This window comes from Rattus norvegicus, chromosome 5, assembly GCF_036323735.1.
Source record: "Rattus norvegicus strain BN/NHsdMcwi chromosome 5, GRCr8, whole genome shotgun sequence".
NCBI lineage: Eukaryota > Metazoa > Chordata > Mammalia > Rodentia > Muridae > Rattus > Rattus norvegicus.
Window position 1 is genome coordinate 61,108,819 of NC_086023.1, and position 17,827 is coordinate 61,126,645.

A 17,827-nucleotide genomic window follows, 5' to 3' on the forward strand; every position below is an offset into this window, starting at 1 on the left:
TCAGCTTTAGTTGCTACCCCAGGCCCAGTCAAGGAAGTAGCCAATGACCCCTCCACCCTAGATCTCACATGGCTGGTGCCCTTTCTCCCTCTGAAGCTTCGCAAAAATCTCTCTACCTTCTCTTGCATCTCTAGCCTGCCTGTTGGAACATGGAAGTCCCGCCTTTTTCCTGGGAATATAGGAAACAACAAACACAGCTTCTCAAACTTAAATAATTATAGAGACTACCTGGACAGCCCCTAGTTTATCATGTCAGAGTGTCTATCTTCAGCCTTCCAGCCCAGAACTGGCTGGCAGATCTTTTGTGAAGCAGGAAATATAAAGGATCAGCTTACCCTGTCTTGGCAGACATTAGTAGTTGACTATCCCACCTCTGTTTGTCCTTTTTGGACAGTATATTATTTGCATATGATAGAAGCAATTTCTCTGTAGTGGCTGCCTTGCCACAATAAGCAGCCTTGCCTGGAGGTAAAGGTGTTCAGTTTTTCTTTGAAGCAGAATGGGCAAACTGTCTGGAGCAGACATGTCTCATTGTCAAATGATTCTTCTTTTTTTTTTTTCTTTTTTTCTTTTTTCTTTTCTTTTTTTTTTTTTTCGGAGCTGGGGATCGAACTCAGGGCCTTGCGCTTGCTAGGCAAGCACTCTACCACTGAGCTAAATCCCCAACCCCCATGATTCTTTTTTTTAAAGATTTATTTATTTGTTTTAGGTAACACTGTCAATGTCTTCAGACACACCAGAAGAGGGCATCAGATCCCATCATAGATGGTTGTGAGCCACCATGTGGTTGCTGGGATTTGAACTCAGGACCTCTGGAAGAGCAGTCAGTGCTCTTAACCGCTGAGCCATCTCTCCAGCCCATGAGTTAATTTTTATCAATAACCATTTGTAATAACGTCTTCAGTCATACCATGAAGGATAACAGATTCTCTTGAATTTTAGTAGTTCTTCAGGGGGTCTCCCTCTGTCATATCTAACCCATTATCACTCTGGAAGAGGTCCAGAGCCTTTTCTCCTTTCCTGTCAACACAAATACAGAGCCTCTCTTCCAAAATAACAAGTCCTTGGTCCAGTAACTGGAAATCATTAAATGTTTAGCTTGACCTCTCAGAGGAATTTTAATATCACTGCCGAACTCAAAACCATACTCATTTTGATAAATAAAACAAGTCAAAGCACATAAAGCACTCTAAACAAATATTAGCCAATGAGACAGCATTTTTGCTGCCTCCTGCCCTGACCTTCATGAGATCAAGGCCTAAATTATTAATTTAATAGTTCTGTTTACTTATTGCATGAATCTATTGTCAGGCTCTCTTTATATAATTCTCAAGGCCTAAATTTCTACTGAGATAGGCTAGGCCACCTACCCCCTGTCTTCGATCTAATTTTTTTTTTTCTTTTTGGTATGGAATTGAGTTTATTTAGGGCATGGGAAGGGGAGTTGAGGGAGTAGAGGCAAAGTCATAGAAATTTTTTTTAAAAAATATTTATTTATTTTATGTGTAAGTACACTATAACTGTCTTCAGACACACCAGAAGAGGGCATCAGATCTCATTACAGATGGTTGTGAGCCACCATGTGGTTGCTGGGATTTGAACTCAGGACCTTTGGAAGAGCAGTCAGTGCTCTCAACCACTGAGCCATCTCTCCAGCCCCCAGTCATAGAAATTTTAAAAATTATTTATCTATTTTATGTACATGAGTACACTGCAGCTGTCTTCAGACACACCAGAAGAGGGCATCAGATCTCACTACAGATGGTTGTGAGCCACCATGTGGTTGCTAGGAATTGAACTCAGGACCTCTGGAAGAGCAGTCAGTGCTCTTAACCGCTGAGACATCTCTCTAGCTCTCACAATCTAATTTTTTAATATTGAATGCATCAGTATTTTTTCTGTAATTGACTTTAAATTTCCTTCTGCTAACTGTATACACCTATTTCCAGGCTCTATTTATGTCATACCAGGCAAAAGCAATCCCAGAAACCTTGTGTCTGCCACACTCAAAGATCCCGAGAAGTTGTCCTGGCATGTCTTTTGCATACCTTTAAAGCATTTGTTCATTGTCCCTAACTTCTCTCCTCTGTGGAGCTTAAATATCTGCTGCATCTCCCATCTGACTGCCTGCCTCTCATCTCAAGCTCTGTATAGTTCTGAACTGTAGGAAGGAATCCCCTTCTGTCCTTAAAAACAATAAATCCAATCTAAAGTCTGTCCTTTGATTACCTGCTTGCAGGAAGCAGGCAGCTTTTATTGTTTTATTGCCCTCTCTGCCGTTCTCAGCGTAGCTGCCTGACTACACAGCAGAAGTGCCCAGCCTCTCCGCTTGAGCTCTCTCTGGCTGTGGCTGTATTCCTTTGTTCTAGTTTTTGAGCTCTAGACCCAGGTTACTAGGCTCTCCTCTGCTGAGAAACCAGTTCTCCCCCTTCCTAGACCTCTATCATTTGCATGTGTATATAGAATCCCTAAATTAATATCGGATTCTCGCCTTCCATGTTGTGCACCATGTGTTGCATGTAGTTTTGCTACCCAGCTTTAAGCTCCTGGTGGACTGCTCTACCACCCTTGCCTAGGTTCCTCGGATCTGTGGGTAAAACACACATTCATTTTCAACCTGCATTATTGGCTCAGTTGCTGGGAGCTTCTGATCTCCACCGCCAGCGTGCCCTTTCCGGTTTTCTTAGCTCAGCACCTAAGTCTGCCCTCAGCTTTCATTCCACCCCAGATCTCACAGGCAAAATATCTTCCTCGTCTCTTAGCCTGCCGGTGGGGACCCAGAAGTCCCGCCTCTTTCCTTCTACCCAGCAATTGGCCCTCGGCATCTTTATTGATTGATCAAGAACCAATTGGGGAACAGGACCTTAGCAACAGAACCACGCCCTACATTTTTGTTTTATATGTCAGAGTATAAAAGTATGAAGTCCAGAACATCATATTCTGGAATGGTAGAATGGTTGTTGGCATGTGTGTTCCACCTCACCGGGATAAGTGGAGTTCTACAATGTACACAAAATGTGAGATATTTTTGTCTTGGAACTTCAGAAATCCTTGTGATCTAAATCTGATCTGATCTTGGAGGTAGTTTGCCGCCACCTGGTGGCAGTGGTCTACCTCGTTATAAAGATGTTAATGGGAACAAATCTAGCTGGCTAGGGCTTCTGGGCCTTGGCAGAATTTTTATGTGAGGTTTGTTGATGCCAGGTTCTTTGTCACAATCCTGGAGGATTGGTCCAGGAGAGTACTGAGGACTTTCTCTGTCTCTTGCTTTCGAAGACAGGTTTTGTTTCCAGTCCTTGACTCTGTGAGGACTGGAGTGAAGGTGGGTAGGAGTTTTACTTTGGATTTAAAGATTGGGAGGCTGGGGCCCTGGAGAGATGGCTTAGTGGTTAAGAGCCCTTGGCTGTTTGAGAAGGCCTGGGTTCAATTCCTCAGTACGTTGTAGAAACTCCCAACCATGTGTAACTCTAATTACAGGTGATCTGATGTCCCCTTTTGGCCTCACACTGGCATCAGGCTTGCATTTGGTACACATCCATACCCATTCATGAAAAAATGTTTATACACATTAAGATGAATAGTTAAAGAAAAAAAATTTTTTTTTTCGGAGCTGGGGACCGAACCCAGGGCCTTGCGCTTGCTAGGCAAGTGCTCTACCACTGAGCTAAATCCCCAACCCCAAGAAAAAATTTTAAGTGGGGTCTGAGAACATAGCTTAGTGTAGGCCACTTGCCTGACATGTGTGTGGCCTTAGGGTCAGTCTCTAAAATCATGTCCAAAGTATTTCCTATCTTTCTTCAAATTAACAAATGAAGGAGGGGAGGGCAAGAGAAGGGGAGGGGTAGACACACAGACAGACAGACACATATTAGGACTCTATCCCACGGTTTCACATGTACCAAATGTTCAAATTTTGGACAGATTACAGGTGTGTGCAACTACCACCAACTTGGAAATAGCATTTTAAACACTTAAATTTTTAGCTAAGCCTGAAGACACGTGCCAAGTTGGCTGTAGTGGTGCACACTGGTATTCTGTCTGTAGCTTGAGAATTTTGGTGTGGGAGTGAGAGATCAAGAGTTCAAGGCCAGCCATGGCAAATTAGAGAATAGAGACTAAGACAGTCAGTGAATAAAATTATTTAACTGGCACTGGAAAGGTAGTTCAGGCCAGCCTGGGCTATATAGAGAGACTCTGTTTCAAAAATCCAAAAACAAGACAAACAAAAAACAAACCAATAAACAAAGAAATAAAGCATTTTGAAAAATTACTGTTTTTTATATTATTTTGTATGTGTATACATGTGTTCGTATGCATGGGCCATGGTATACAAGTGTAGGTCAGAAAAGTTATGGGAGTGTGATTCAATCTCACAGAGTCATCAGCCTTGGTGGCTGGGACCTTTATCTACCAAACAATCCACTGATGGGCTTGGGGATTGAGGGACTGGAGAACTGGCACAGTGGTTAAGAGTGTCTGTCATCTGGAGAACTCAGGTTTAATTCCCAGCATCCATCCACATGGTGGCTTACAACATCATTAAGTAGCTTGAGACTATCTGGTGCCCTCTTGCTCTAGTCACAGACATGGACCAGACAGAGACTGGTAGTTCTCTGTAAGTTCCAGGCTAGCCAGGGTTACTGTAGTGAGGCCTTTTCCTAAAAAGGAAAAAGAAAAGAAGACTAGAGATTTAAATAATGGAACTAAGAAATTGTGTCAGGGACCAAACATAGAACCTCTGATCCATTATGGCATCGTTTTTTTACTTGTGTATTTTATGCATATGAGTACACTAGCTGTCTACAGACATACCAGAAGAGGGCATTGTTCATATATGTGTTTATGTACATGCATGTTACAGTGCATGAATGAAGGTTAGCGTTGGTTCTCTCTTCCTACCTTGTGCACTCAGATGGGTTGGAGAAGACTTAGGTCGTCAGGTTTGGTAGCAGTTGCCTTACCCATCAAACCTTCTGACTAGTAGAGTTTATAGTCAACATTCAATATGCTTATTGTAATTGTTAGCTTGCCTAGTGACTTTAACCTAATTTTCTAAAGCCTGTTTCTTTATCATGGTTTTTATAAAACCATTCATTTCAGTTTACCATATGCTAATGTGATACAGATTTACTGGGGATTTGTGTGTGTGTGTGTGTGTGTGTGTGTGTGTGTGTATGTGCGCGCGCGTGTGCACGCATGCTCTGACTAGGGTACCTTTGAACATAATTTTAGGAGAACTGTTTACATGATGGCCCTGCTTCAAATTAGATAAATAGACATCTCTCTGCAAGTAGAGGTTTTTAGAAAACTTGTAGAAGGGGCAGATAAATGGCAGTTCTCAAGGGTGGGGTGTGGGTGTCATGTGGCTTGAGCAGGTTCTCTCCAGTGCCTGCCTGCTCACCCACATCCCACCCCACCTTGTTTTTTTATATTGAATTTATAAAATGTTTGTTTTAAAGCTTTTGCAATAGCAGATTGGACTAGACTGAGTTGCTCTTTGCAAAGGCCTGCCCTCTTGTGACTAGCCTCTGGAAAGAAGGCCAGCCCTTCTGTCTTGACCTCCTGAGTGTGTGTGTCACACATGTGTGCTGCCAGGCCTACCGTTGGTTATTTTCTAGCCCTGTGAAGTAGCTGATCTTTATTCAACGTCTTCATTGCTTTTATGCTGGAACTCCTAAGGGTCCTTGCTTTGGGTTTTTAAAAAAGATTTTTTTAAAAAAATTTTTTAAAAATGTGCTTCTTCTTTGTTTGTTTGCTCTGCTGCACGTACACCTGCATGGCAGAAGAGGGCAACCTTACAGAGGGTTGGGAGCCACCATGTGCTTTCTGGGAACTGAACTCAGGACCTCTGGAAGAACGGCTAATGCTCTTAACCACTGAGCCATCTCACTAGCCCAGTTTATTTTATTTTATGTATATGAGTGTTTTACCTGCACGTATGTCTGAGTGCAACATAAATGCAGTGAGGAAGTCTGGAGAGGATGTGAGATGCCCTGGAACTGAAGTTATAGACAGTGTGAGCCACCTCCTGAGTGCTGGGTACTGAACCCTGGTCCTCTGCAGAAGCCGTCAGCGCTCTAACCACTCAGCCGTCTCTCCAGGCCCTTATTTTATATTTCATAATATTTTAAATATGAATTCTGGCCAAGAACATATATTGTAGGATATTTATCATATCAAAAGAGCAAGGAATAACCTAATCATCCCAAGGCAAGAAAGCCACTTTTTCAAAGAAAGAATTCCTGTGTGTGGGTGCATACCCATAATCCTAGTTAGTACACGACGGGCAGGAGGACTGCACACTGGAGGCTAGCCTGGGCTACATAGATAGCTATAGCCTGGTTCCAAAAAGTTTTCATCTGTGTGTGTATAATCAGGTTATGTTAACATTGATAACCACACTCAGAACATTGCTCTATTTGTTATAAGATATGGACTACTTCATAAGCTGGGTATCTTTTTGGGAAGGGGCCACATTTATCTATGCACAATTCCAGTTTTATTAAGTAAGCACTGCCCAAACAAGTGCTTACTTTTCTGTAGTGTCTAAAGCAGCACCAGGCTGGCTTCAACTCATGTGCCAAATGCTGGAGTTACAGATGTGTCCCACCTGGGCTAGCTTTTTGTGGTTTTGAGACAATCTTAAGTAGCCCAAGCTGGCCCAGCATAAGAATATTTTATAATTTAAAAATGTTTATGATGTGATACAGGCAAAAACAACATTGAGTTCAATGTCTACATGCTAAAATTTCCTTCTGAGTCATCTTTTGTTAACAAATGCACACATTGTGGTACATACATTGTTATACCTTGTTGGTTTTTGCCTCTCTATTACCCCCATGTCAAAATTTTCTTTTTGTCAGTTCTTGGAACTAAACTCAGGGCTAGGGAGTGAACGCTAGGGAAGTGTTCGTTACTACGCTGCATTCCGAGCCTGCTTTAAAGAAAGTGTTCAGAGTAGCCAGCTACTCAGCCGGCTCATGGATAAAAGCACTCGGTGCTCCTGCAGAAGACCTAGGCTTGGTTCCCAGTTCCCATGAGGTGGCTCACAGCCATTCATAACTCCAGTTCCAGGGCCTATTCTCCCTCTCTGACCTCCGCAGCTACCAGGCTCACATGGTACTCGTACACACAAACATCCAGTACATAGATAACACATTTACATGTAAGTTTTAAAACCTTTATTTAGTGCTGGGAGATGCGTATGAGCTGGAACTTTGAGCTTTGGAAGGTAAACTGGAGTCTCGAGGCTCAGTGTGGGAGGGGAAGTGTGTAATGAAAACCCCTGGAAGGAGACTATCCGAAGGGGGCAGCAGCATTGTTTCTGATTGGGGGATAATGCTTGCATGATGGCAATAAAAAGAAAACGTATTGATTCTGTATTCTTTACTATCAGTTGTTTTGTCTGGCATAAGAACAGTAGCTGGAGGATGAGGACGGGCGTCGCTGCAGAGTGCACGTTGGTGTGCCGTGGTCTGGGTCCCTCCTTGCCTGGCAGCAGCAGCCTCAGCACTGGGGACAGCCTACCTTTCATTCTTCTGGGTTGGGGAATTTAATATCAATATTTGATGAGATGCTAAAAGAACATGCTAATAACTATGACATACTTTATTCTTACTAGAAAGGAAGTTTGTTTATTTGGGATATAAAAGAATGAATTATTAGGCAAACGAATAACGCCTTGTTTATTACCATATCTTCTTTCTCTTTCAGGCACATATTAAATTTCCTATTGACTACCCATATTCACCACCTACCTTCAGATTCTTGACCAAAATGTGGCACCCCAACATCTATGAGGTAAGAGACATTGTCATAACTTTCTGGTTCTGTATTTTCAGATTAGTTCTTTAACAAGAGGCTAGGGCTTTACCAGTCAGGGCCCTGAGTCTGACCATCAGCACACAGAAAAGAAGTGGTTTGGACTAGAGGGCGGGGCTTAGTGGTAGAGCATCTTATGCACAAGGATCTGGGCCCAGTCAGAACACCACAGCCCCCGCCTACCTCTAAAGTAGATTGGATATCTCAGTAAAGTGTGTTTTGCTCTAACCACAGGGAAATATTCATGATTTTTGCACTTCTACTTTGTAGTGTCTGGCTTAATTATGATATGTAGTAATTATAATCCAGTTAAACATGGAGCCTTAGCAGCTCACTGCTAAGATTATAATACTCGTGCGTTAATATTTGCATTTGAAAAGTTTAATAAAGTCATATAAATGTATTTGTGTGCCTGTCCCCAGCCTTCATAGCGAGGGTTACCTGTTGCTGTGCGCAGACTGGGCTTTAGGGGCAGGAAACTTATCCACTTGATTTGGACTGGCTTCCTGCCAGGGGTTACAGCTGAGCATTCGAGCCTCCTGGAATAAGTCCAAGGTGAGGTTCTTCTGTGGACAAGCTAATGTCCTGAAGACAGCATTTCTAGGAGAACTGGTGGTTGAAACATGAAACGTACTTAGCTTCGGGCTGCATCCTGACAGCACTGGAGAAATCAGTGCACTAGCCTCTCCTGTGTTTTGTCTTCATTGCACTTCCTGGTTAATTTGTGTTTGACACAACTTTCCTGATGGATTTCAGGCTGTCTTTCATTGTCCTCGGGGCCTCCCAAGTGGGGTTCTGGGCACGCACAGTTTTGTTTTTGTTTTTCTAGCTAGAATAAACATGACAACGGTGATGTGTGGTTACCTCTCCAGAAACCGCTCCTGTGATATTCTCTTAGTATTTAACATAATCATAACACTAAGGCACTGCATGAAGGCTCAACAAGAAACCATGAGTTTAGTGTCCAGAAGCTGCATGGTGGAGGGAGAGAACTGACTCTTCAGAGTTGTCCTCTGGTCTACACACACCATGGCACCTCTCCCCCAATAAATACAGATGTGTCAAACAACAAAAATGGAGTTCAAATTGTGGTACCCCCCCCTCCCACACACACACTTAATCCCAGAAGAGGCAGGTGGATCTCAATTGGAGACCAGTCTTGTCTACAGAGAGAGCTTTGGGATAGTCAGGGATACACAGAGAAACCCTGTATGGGGGTGTGTGGGGATTGAACTTTGATTATAGTTTATTAAGTACTGTTATGGCCCAAAAGGCTGTAAACTTTACTGTAATATTTGTGAATTTAATTCTTTTAAAAATACTATGTTTGTGAAAGTTATAAAAATGAAGGAGAAACACAGAACAAAAAGAAATTTAGTTGGAGCCCTAGAGATGAGTCAGCGGTTAAGAGTGCACCCAGCTTTTGCAGAGGATCCAGGTGGAGTTCCTGTTCTCGTTCGGTGTTCGACTCTCCAGGGGTGGGTACTGCAGTGTCTACAACACCGGCAATCTCATGCTTAGAACCAATTCCTCTAGCTGCAGGGTTAAAGATGGATCTTTAAATACAAAATAAATTCAATGTGGGTTTGCCATCAGTGATTATACTACCCAGTATGATTCCTTTCTGCATAGGGCTGCAGAGAAGACTCAGAGGTTAAGAGCACTGTCTGCTCTCCAGAGGTCCTGAGTTCAATTCCCAGCAACCACATGGTGGCTCACAACCATCTGTAATGGGACCCGATGCCCTCTTCTGGAGAAAAAAAAAAGATTCCTTTCCATTTTGTACTGTTATTTACAGTTAAGTGTATTGGTTGCAGGATATGCTGCTGTACACTATAATCCTAGCACTTGGAGGACAGGTGAATCTCTGTGAATTTGAACTTAGCCTGGTTTGCTTAGAGAGTTCCAGGCCAGATAGGGCTAGATAGTGAGACCCTGTCTTTTTTTTTTTTTTTTCTTTCTTTCTTTCTGGTTATATGTTTTACTGTGCTCAAAAGCATTCAACTGGAATCTTCTTGGACTGATAAACACTGTTATGTTTATACAAATGACTACAAACCTTACAGATAGGATGACTTAAATAAAATATTCATTACCACCCCCACCCTACCCAACCCTACAACCTCAACTTACAGTGCGGGGAAAGCCTGGTATCATGAGAGCCTGAGCCCAGGACCTAAAGGCTAGCTTGGACAAAACAAGCCAGGCATTTGCTGTCTGATAGTGGTGAAATATAATTGGAAAGGACATATATTTGAATCCTGGAACTGGCAAGTCATTTGTGTTGACTTTTCCGTTCCCTCTCCCTTTCTCTCTGCTGTTACATTGCCAGTGCTGGACTTGAACATCCTCTCCCTGCAACAGTGGGCACATCCCTGGCCCAGTCTTCGCTCGGTGTTATCGGGGCAGCAAAGCTTCGAGCATGAGACAGACAGAAGCACATTTCTGCTTCACTTCTTGATTGTTCTTATTCACTGTGTTGGTTTTACTAAATCGAGTTATTCTCTGTGTGGTAGATAGAATTATCCACTATCTTGTAGAACTTGTAATTTCTGTAATACTAGCTTTAATGATTTATCCTAACTAGGAATCAACTGACAAGACTAAAGATAATGCACTAGGATTTCATACACACGTTATACTGTTGCAGTTTTATGACCTTTTAAACCAGAGACATTATTAACTATCTCATTGATGTTAAACTCATGGACACTTTAAATACAAAATTCTTTAAAAAATTAAGATTAGTGCAATATTTGTATGTTTTGTTTTCATTGTCCAAATGTTTTAGCCACATTAAAAGCCATTGACATAAACTTTTAAAAATGATTTTTGCAGCAACTTTAGATTTTAAAAAGGTTACATGGGGCTAGAGAGATAGCTCAGTGGTTAGGAGCATTTGTTGCTCTTGCAGAAGATCCAGGTTTAGTTTCCAGCACCAACACAGTGTCTCACAGCCATCTGTCTGTAACTCCAGTTCCCAGGGATCCAGTGCCCTCTTCTGACATTATGGACACGGAGCACACATGTGCACCACAGATACACAGGAAGTCACTCATAGACAAAGTTTAAAGGATAAAGAGGTTTCAGAAACAGTTGACTTTGGATATTTTGAGGCAGTGTCTCACTGCATCGCCCTGGGTAGTGCATATCCTGGCTTAGTCTTTCCCAGTGGTGGGAGTTAAAGTATGTGCCCCAACGCTGTATCCTCACATATCCTTTTGTTTGGTGCTCCGGGTTTGGGGAGAGTAAGACTGAGACAGGGTCACAGTAGCCCAGGTTGGTGTGAAGTCACTGAGGTCCTGCCTCTGCCTGTTCTTTCTGCCTTCCAGATCCTGAGAATTGGTAGGTAAGAGCACTGTACTCGGCTGTAGATCTTGGTCTTTTATCTTTTTATGTTTATGGATGTCTGCCTGTGTGAATGACTGTGTACCACATATGTGCAATGCCTGTGGAGCCAGAAGAAAGGTGTGAGGTCCCTTGAGCTGCCGTGCGGTACTGGTAATGAACCAGGGTTTTCTGAAGAGCAGCCAGTGCTTAAGGGCTGAGGCTTCTCGGCCTTGTTTTGAGAATGGCTGTTGAAAGAGCTCACTGTAGACCCTTAATGCTGTTTTCATTATCCTGTGTCACCCTGTGCACGCGCATGCACACATACACTCACACACACACACACTCATCACACACACACTCATCTCACTCATCACACACACACTCTCATCACACACACACACGCACACACACACTCATCACACACACGCACACACACACTCATACACACATGCACACTGTGGCTTAGGCAGCTTCCATTCAGGGCAGTCCTGCTTCAGCTCCCGAGTGATTGGCTTACACTGTGTACCACATTCCTCGCCCTATTTATTGTTTTATTCCCCCCCGATTGTCATCACTGCCCAAGCTAGTTGCTTTCTTTATTGTTGAGAACAAAACACTTCACAGAACACTCCACAGATGAGTCACAGTTTGAGGGTGCAGCTCCCTGTGGTGGGAGAACTCTGAGCTGTGGGGCTGCAGGTCTGTAGCTCACTCTGCTCTCCAAGGAGGCTGACATTTATCTTGTGTTCATTTTACTCTCTGGCCTTTAAGGAGGGCCATAAAAGGCTGGAGAGCTGGCTCAGCAGCTAAGAGCACAGACTGCTCTTGCAGAGGCCTCTGGTCTGATTCCCAGCATCCATCTGTAACTCAAGCTTCAGGAGATACAATACACTTACGTCTTCTGCAAGCACCGGCTGCACACCCAGCACACAGACATGAAACACTCATACACATGAGTACCGCCATGGACGGAGAAATGTGCACTGTTGTTGTCCTTGTTTCTCTGTGTAGCCCTGGCTGTCCTGGAACTCGTTTTGTAGACCAGGTTGGCTTCAATCTCAGAGATCTGCCTGGCTCTGACTTCTGAGGGCTGGGATTCATGGCTCAGAAAAGCTTTTTTCTTTCTTCAAAGGGACAAAAAGGCATCCTTCAAATACACATTTTTAAATTCTATTTATTTTAGCTGGAGAGCGATAGTGCATCTCTTATCTCTTTAGTTTCCAGCACTCAGGAGTCAGGTGGATCTGAGTTTGAGATCAGTCTACTCTACCAAGAGAGTACCAGGATGTCCAGGACCAAACAGAGACCCTGCCTTGGGTCATTTTTATTTTATGTATGTGAGTGTTTTGCCTGCATATATGCTTATAGACCGTGTTCGTGCAGACATGTTAGGGCATCAGATCCCCTAAAACCAGAGAGGTGTGAGGCTCTGTGTGTGTCGTGAGAGGAACTCAGGTCTTCTACAATAACCAGCATTAAGTATTCTTTTTTCCCCTTATTTTGGTAAAGATTTATTTATTCATTTTACATAAGTGTTCTATCTGCATGTACCCCTGTGTGCCAGAAGAGGGCATCAGCTCACATTGTAGTTGCTTGTGAGCCACCTTGTGGTGGCTGGGGATTAAACTCAGGATTTATGGAAGAGCAGTCAGTGCTCTTTTAACTGTGGCGCCATCTCTCCAGCTCCACATCAAATATTCTAAACTACCAAGAGATGTCTGTGGCCCCATACATGTACATTTTTATCACATAATCAGAACTTTTTATTTTTTGAGATAGGGTTGTAGTATTCACCTTGGCTAGCCTGGGATTCTATATAGAGAGCAGGCTGGCCTTGAACTCATAGAGACCCACCTGTCTCTGCCTCCCAAGTACTGGGATTAAAGGTGTATACCACCATGTCCTGCCCAGACATAATATAACAAGACTCCCATACACATAAACTTTTAAAGAGACAGGAAGGGGAAAAGGACACGGCTACAGAGTTGTGGAGAAAAAGCAACTCGTATGGTTGTTGGTTGGGCATGTGCATTGGTGTAAAAATTAACATGGACGTTCCTCAAAAAATTGGAACTGTGATATGAGTTAGTTGCTTGCTATGTATCCAGGAAACTCGGGGTTAAATATAGTTGGGATTCCTGCCTGCCTACACTTCCCTTAACCCTGTTCTCAACAGTCAAGGTACATAACCAGGTTAGATGCCCATTAGTTGCCAACGCCACGTAAACTGGACCCAGTAGGACATTTCTGTTGTCACAGCACTTCGATGGAATCAGGAGGATTCTATCCTGGGCTTACCAAGTACCCAGGTCACATAGGGCTTTCTGTCTCAAGCACACAGCAAGGTGTAAGCCCTAGCACTGAGAAGCAGAGGCAGCAGGTCAGTGCCAGCTCCAGGCGTGGTGGTGCACACATTTAATCTCACTGCACCTCTGAAGGCGGAGGCAGAGGCAGAGGCAGAGGTGGGATAGCTCTGAATAGAGGCCACCTGATCTACTTGTAGAGGTCTAGGCCAGCCAGGACTATGTAGTGAGATCCTATTCCAAGACAGACAGACAGCAGAAATATACATGGGGAAAAGAAGATGTACTATAGACTCACAACAGAATATTATCTAGCCAAAAAAAAAAAAAAGTAAAGTCCTGTCATTTGTAGAAAAATGAGCAGAAATGAGTAAACAAAATAGGCCCAATTCAGAAAGACAGACACTTTGTTTTCTTGAGCCACTTGTCGTCCTGCATACCTTTAATTCCCAGCACTCGAGGCAGAGGCAGGCAGCCTGGTCTACAAAGTGAGTCCAAGACAGCCAGGGCTATACAAAGAAACCTTGTCTTGAAAACAAAAAACAAAACAAAAATTTTCTCTTACATATCCAAATCTTAAAAATAGAAACAGTAAACAAGCAAGAGACAGACAGACATAAAATTAGAATGGGGACTGCTGGAAATAGGAAGGGCACCAGCATTAGGGAAAAGAAGAAAGGGTGTCCGGGGTGAATGTGATCCTAGAATTAGGGTCTCTCTGTGGGACCTGAGTACTGCCAACTGCTTAAGGGTGGCTGATCAGCTAGCCCCAGGGATACACCTTTCTCTGTATCCAGCCCTGGGATTGCAGGGGAGCCATGACACTCAACTCTGTCCATGTATTTATTTTTTATTTTATCTAATAATGACACTTAGATATTTCTTTTCTTTGTTCAAAAGAAGATTTCTCTGTGTAGCCCTGACTATCCTGGAGACCAGGCTGGCCTTGAACTCACAGAGGTCATCTGCTTTTGCCTTCTGAGTGCTGGGATTAAAGTTGTGCATCACCACCACCTCACCACACCCAGAACAGTCAGCGTTTCGTGTGCACGCTGGGGACTGAATTTAGGTTTTCATGATGTCGCAGCTAGTGCTTCACCAGCTGAGCTCCTAATAAAAGACAACTGTAAGAGGGCAGAGAGTATATGGCATAAATGATCCATGAATCTCCAATCAAAGTAAGTCAGTGTCTCTCTTTCTCAGCAAGATGCCATAAAATTTATAGAGAAATGAGATCTAGAGTAGGGCCAAATCAACATCGAGGGAGAAGTAAAGTGTGAAACTTGTTACCAAGGGAGTTTGGTACCACCACAATGAAGAATTGAGAACGTGTGTAATTACTGGAGTTTTTGGCCTGGAACCCACACTGGCCTCTAACTCACACTCTTCCTTCCTCAGTTTCCCAAGGGTTGACATTGTAGGCAGGAACTGTGATGCCCGGTCATGACACCACGCTCGTTGAGTGGTATACTTGCTATGGCTTCTTTTGTGATAAACCGCCACAGATACGTATGAAAAGGTTTATTTGGCTGGAATCTTCTGGGTCACTGTGCAGAGAGAGAAGCCAAGGCAGGAACCAATCGATGCAGAGGCCATGGGGAAAGTCTTTCTGGCTTATATATCAGGGCCTGCTCAGCCAGCCTTCTTTTTTTTTTTTTTTTTTTTTTCTTTTTTCTTTTTTCTTTTTTTTTCCGGAGCTGGGGACCGAACCCAGGGCCTTGCGCTTCCTAGGTAAGCGCTCTACCACTGAGCTAAATCCCCAGCCCCTCAGCCAGCCTTCTTAACAACCAAGGACAACCTGCCCAGGGGTGATGATTCCCCTTCCCCTCCAACATCCACATTAGTCAATCCTTGTCCACAGAGCAGTTGACCTCCTCCCTGTTAAGATTAGCACAGGTGGGAAGTAACACACTTATTAATAGTTGCATTTCCATGAACAACAACAGCAGATGATAACAGTGTTCAAAAGCTGCTCAGAAATAAACTCTAGAGGCAGAGGCAAGAGGGCTCCTGCAGTTGAGGCCAGCTCAGTCTGTAAAGTTCTTTAAGGAATTTCAAAAAACTCAGTAGTAAGAGGATTAACCTAGTTGAAAAGTAGCCAAAGTTAGCCACAAATGTATACTCAGGCTGAGGTAAGAGGATTAGGCCCGACTGGACAACAACCTGTAGGAAAATACAAGGAGAACCTGACAATTAATTAATGAACTGAAGGACACATCACACCAGCCTAGGCTAGCTGCATCTGAGGAACAAGGACTGCAGATGCCACACACTGCCGGTAACACACAGAACAGTGGACGTGCTCTTAGAAAAGGTAAACACGGGTCTCACATCTAAGCCCACAGTTCTGCTGTAAGGGAGAAGAAGCGCACTCTGTAGGCGAGCACACAAGTGTAGAGCTCAGCACTGCGCACACCAGTGTCCCCACAGCACCAGCTCACCACATCCACGCAGGGGGTCACAAAGGAGAGGCAACTGAAACATGCAGGAAAGTGAAAGAAGTCAGAGAAAGGCTTGCATATTGTATGGTTACATTTGTATTTAAGGTCCAGGTATTCAACAGAAAAGCAAGATGGTAGTGAGAAGCCTGGGGAGGTAAGGAGTGGGGAAAACACCAAGCAGAGTATTTTAAACTGGTGTGATAGAACTTAAAGCTTCTAGAAATGTTAATTCATAGTCCTGTGAATGTACAAACACCACTGGAGTGTGGTTTTTGTGGTGCTGGGGCATCTTAATACTGAGTTCTACTTCCAGCCCAGCATCTCCCACCCTTTTCTGACTTTCTGTTTGCTTTTTTGAGTTTACTTGAAACAGTTTACTGTAGTGATAGCAGACAGCTCTGTATCTCACTGTGTAAATTAGGCTAGCATGAATTTAGAGCCATTCACCTGCTTCTGCTTTTCAAGTGTTGGGATTGCAAATGTGTGCCTCCATGTCCAACCCAGTCACTCTAGCCAGCCTTTGTAACATAGAATTTTAATCCCAGCACTCAGTAGGCAGAGATGAATGGATCTCAAGGAGTTCAGGTCCAGTCTAGTGTACATAGAGCTCCAAGCTAGCCAAGGCTAGAAGATGAGACCAAAGTTTAGTAAGTAAAATTCATCTAAAGATTTTTTTAGGGGCTGGGGATTTAGCTCAGTGGTAGAGCGCTTACCTAGGAAGCGCAGGGCCCTGGGTTTTTAAAATTTTTTAAAGGGATACGTTCTTGCTTCTACAAAAGTAGCTTTGTGGCTGGGGGTAATGATGCACACTTTTAATCCTAGCACCCACTAGGGAGGCAGAGGCAGGTGGATCTCTGTGAGTTTTAGGCCAGCCTGGTCTACAAAGTGAATCCAGGATAGAAATCCTGTCTCAAAAAAACGAACCAACCAACCGAAGAGTAGATTTGTGAGTTTGAGGACAGAGAGAGACCCTGTCTCAAAAAACAATACAAAACAAAATGAAAAACCAAAAAAATATTAACTATACATAATGGGTTTCATACATTTCATACACAGATATAATTTTTTATCATATTCCTTCCATTACTCCCTCTTGTCCCACTTTGGTTCTCTCATTCTTTTCCTCTTTCCAGCTGCTCCTCTTTCTACCCTGTTCACTTTTTCTTGCTATTGTCGCTGCCTTGTTTTTGTTTTGGTAAATGGGTTGCATATGGTTGCTGACAGTGCCTGGGCACCTTACTAGTGACACCAGGATTTTAGCATTGAAGAAACTCTTCCTCCCTAACAGCCATTAACTATAAGCTCAAGGAAGGGTGGGGCTTGTTGAGTTTCCACCCTTTGAGTGACAGGATGTTGGCAGGTGTTTTCCTGTAGGGCGCATGAAAGTAATCACAGCTGCTGTGAGTGCACGAGAACACCTGAGCGTCATGTGCAGCAGTCAGCTCCAGGCTCCCAAGACTGCTTACAGACTTGCTGACCTGTGGTTGCTGAGCATTTGAGGAGGGGGATGTAGATGCCCTGTTTGTAACTGAGGCGACAAGTTAGCCTACTGCAGAAGGGAGCTTTTCTGACCAAAGCTGACAGCAACATCAGTCTGAGGCATTACCTGGGAGGCAGCCTCACAGGCAGTATGTCCTCTTAACAAAGCAGCAGAGTAGCTTCCTTAGGAGAGCTTAGAACTGCCTCAGCCCCAGGCTTTCGACCAGGTACAGCAGGTGGTCTGGTTTTTTGCTTGTTTGTAATTTCTGGAGCTGGGAAGACATTCAGCAGTTAAGAGCATGTACTGCTCTTCTGGATGACCTGAATTCAGTTCCCAGCACCCACACACTAGCTCACAGCCAGCTGTATGTGACTTCTACACCCTTTTATAGCTTCTATGGGCATTATACACATGTGGTAAACAGATGTTCATGAAGGCAGAACACATAAAAA

General features: G+C 43.6%; 1 protein-coding gene across 1 annotated transcript in view; it reads left to right on the forward strand.

The window, feature by feature from the left end:
• Ube2r2 (ubiquitin-conjugating enzyme E2R 2) overlaps window positions 1–17,827 on the forward strand; it is a 58,548-nt gene that overhangs the window by 26,267 nt on the left and 14,454 nt on the right. The window contains exon 2 of the mRNA NM_001127573.2: window positions 7,714–7,800. Coding sequence (NP_001121045.1) covers window positions 7,714–7,800 — 87 coding nt within the window. The remainder of the gene's footprint in view (window positions 1–7,713; window positions 7,801–17,827) is intronic.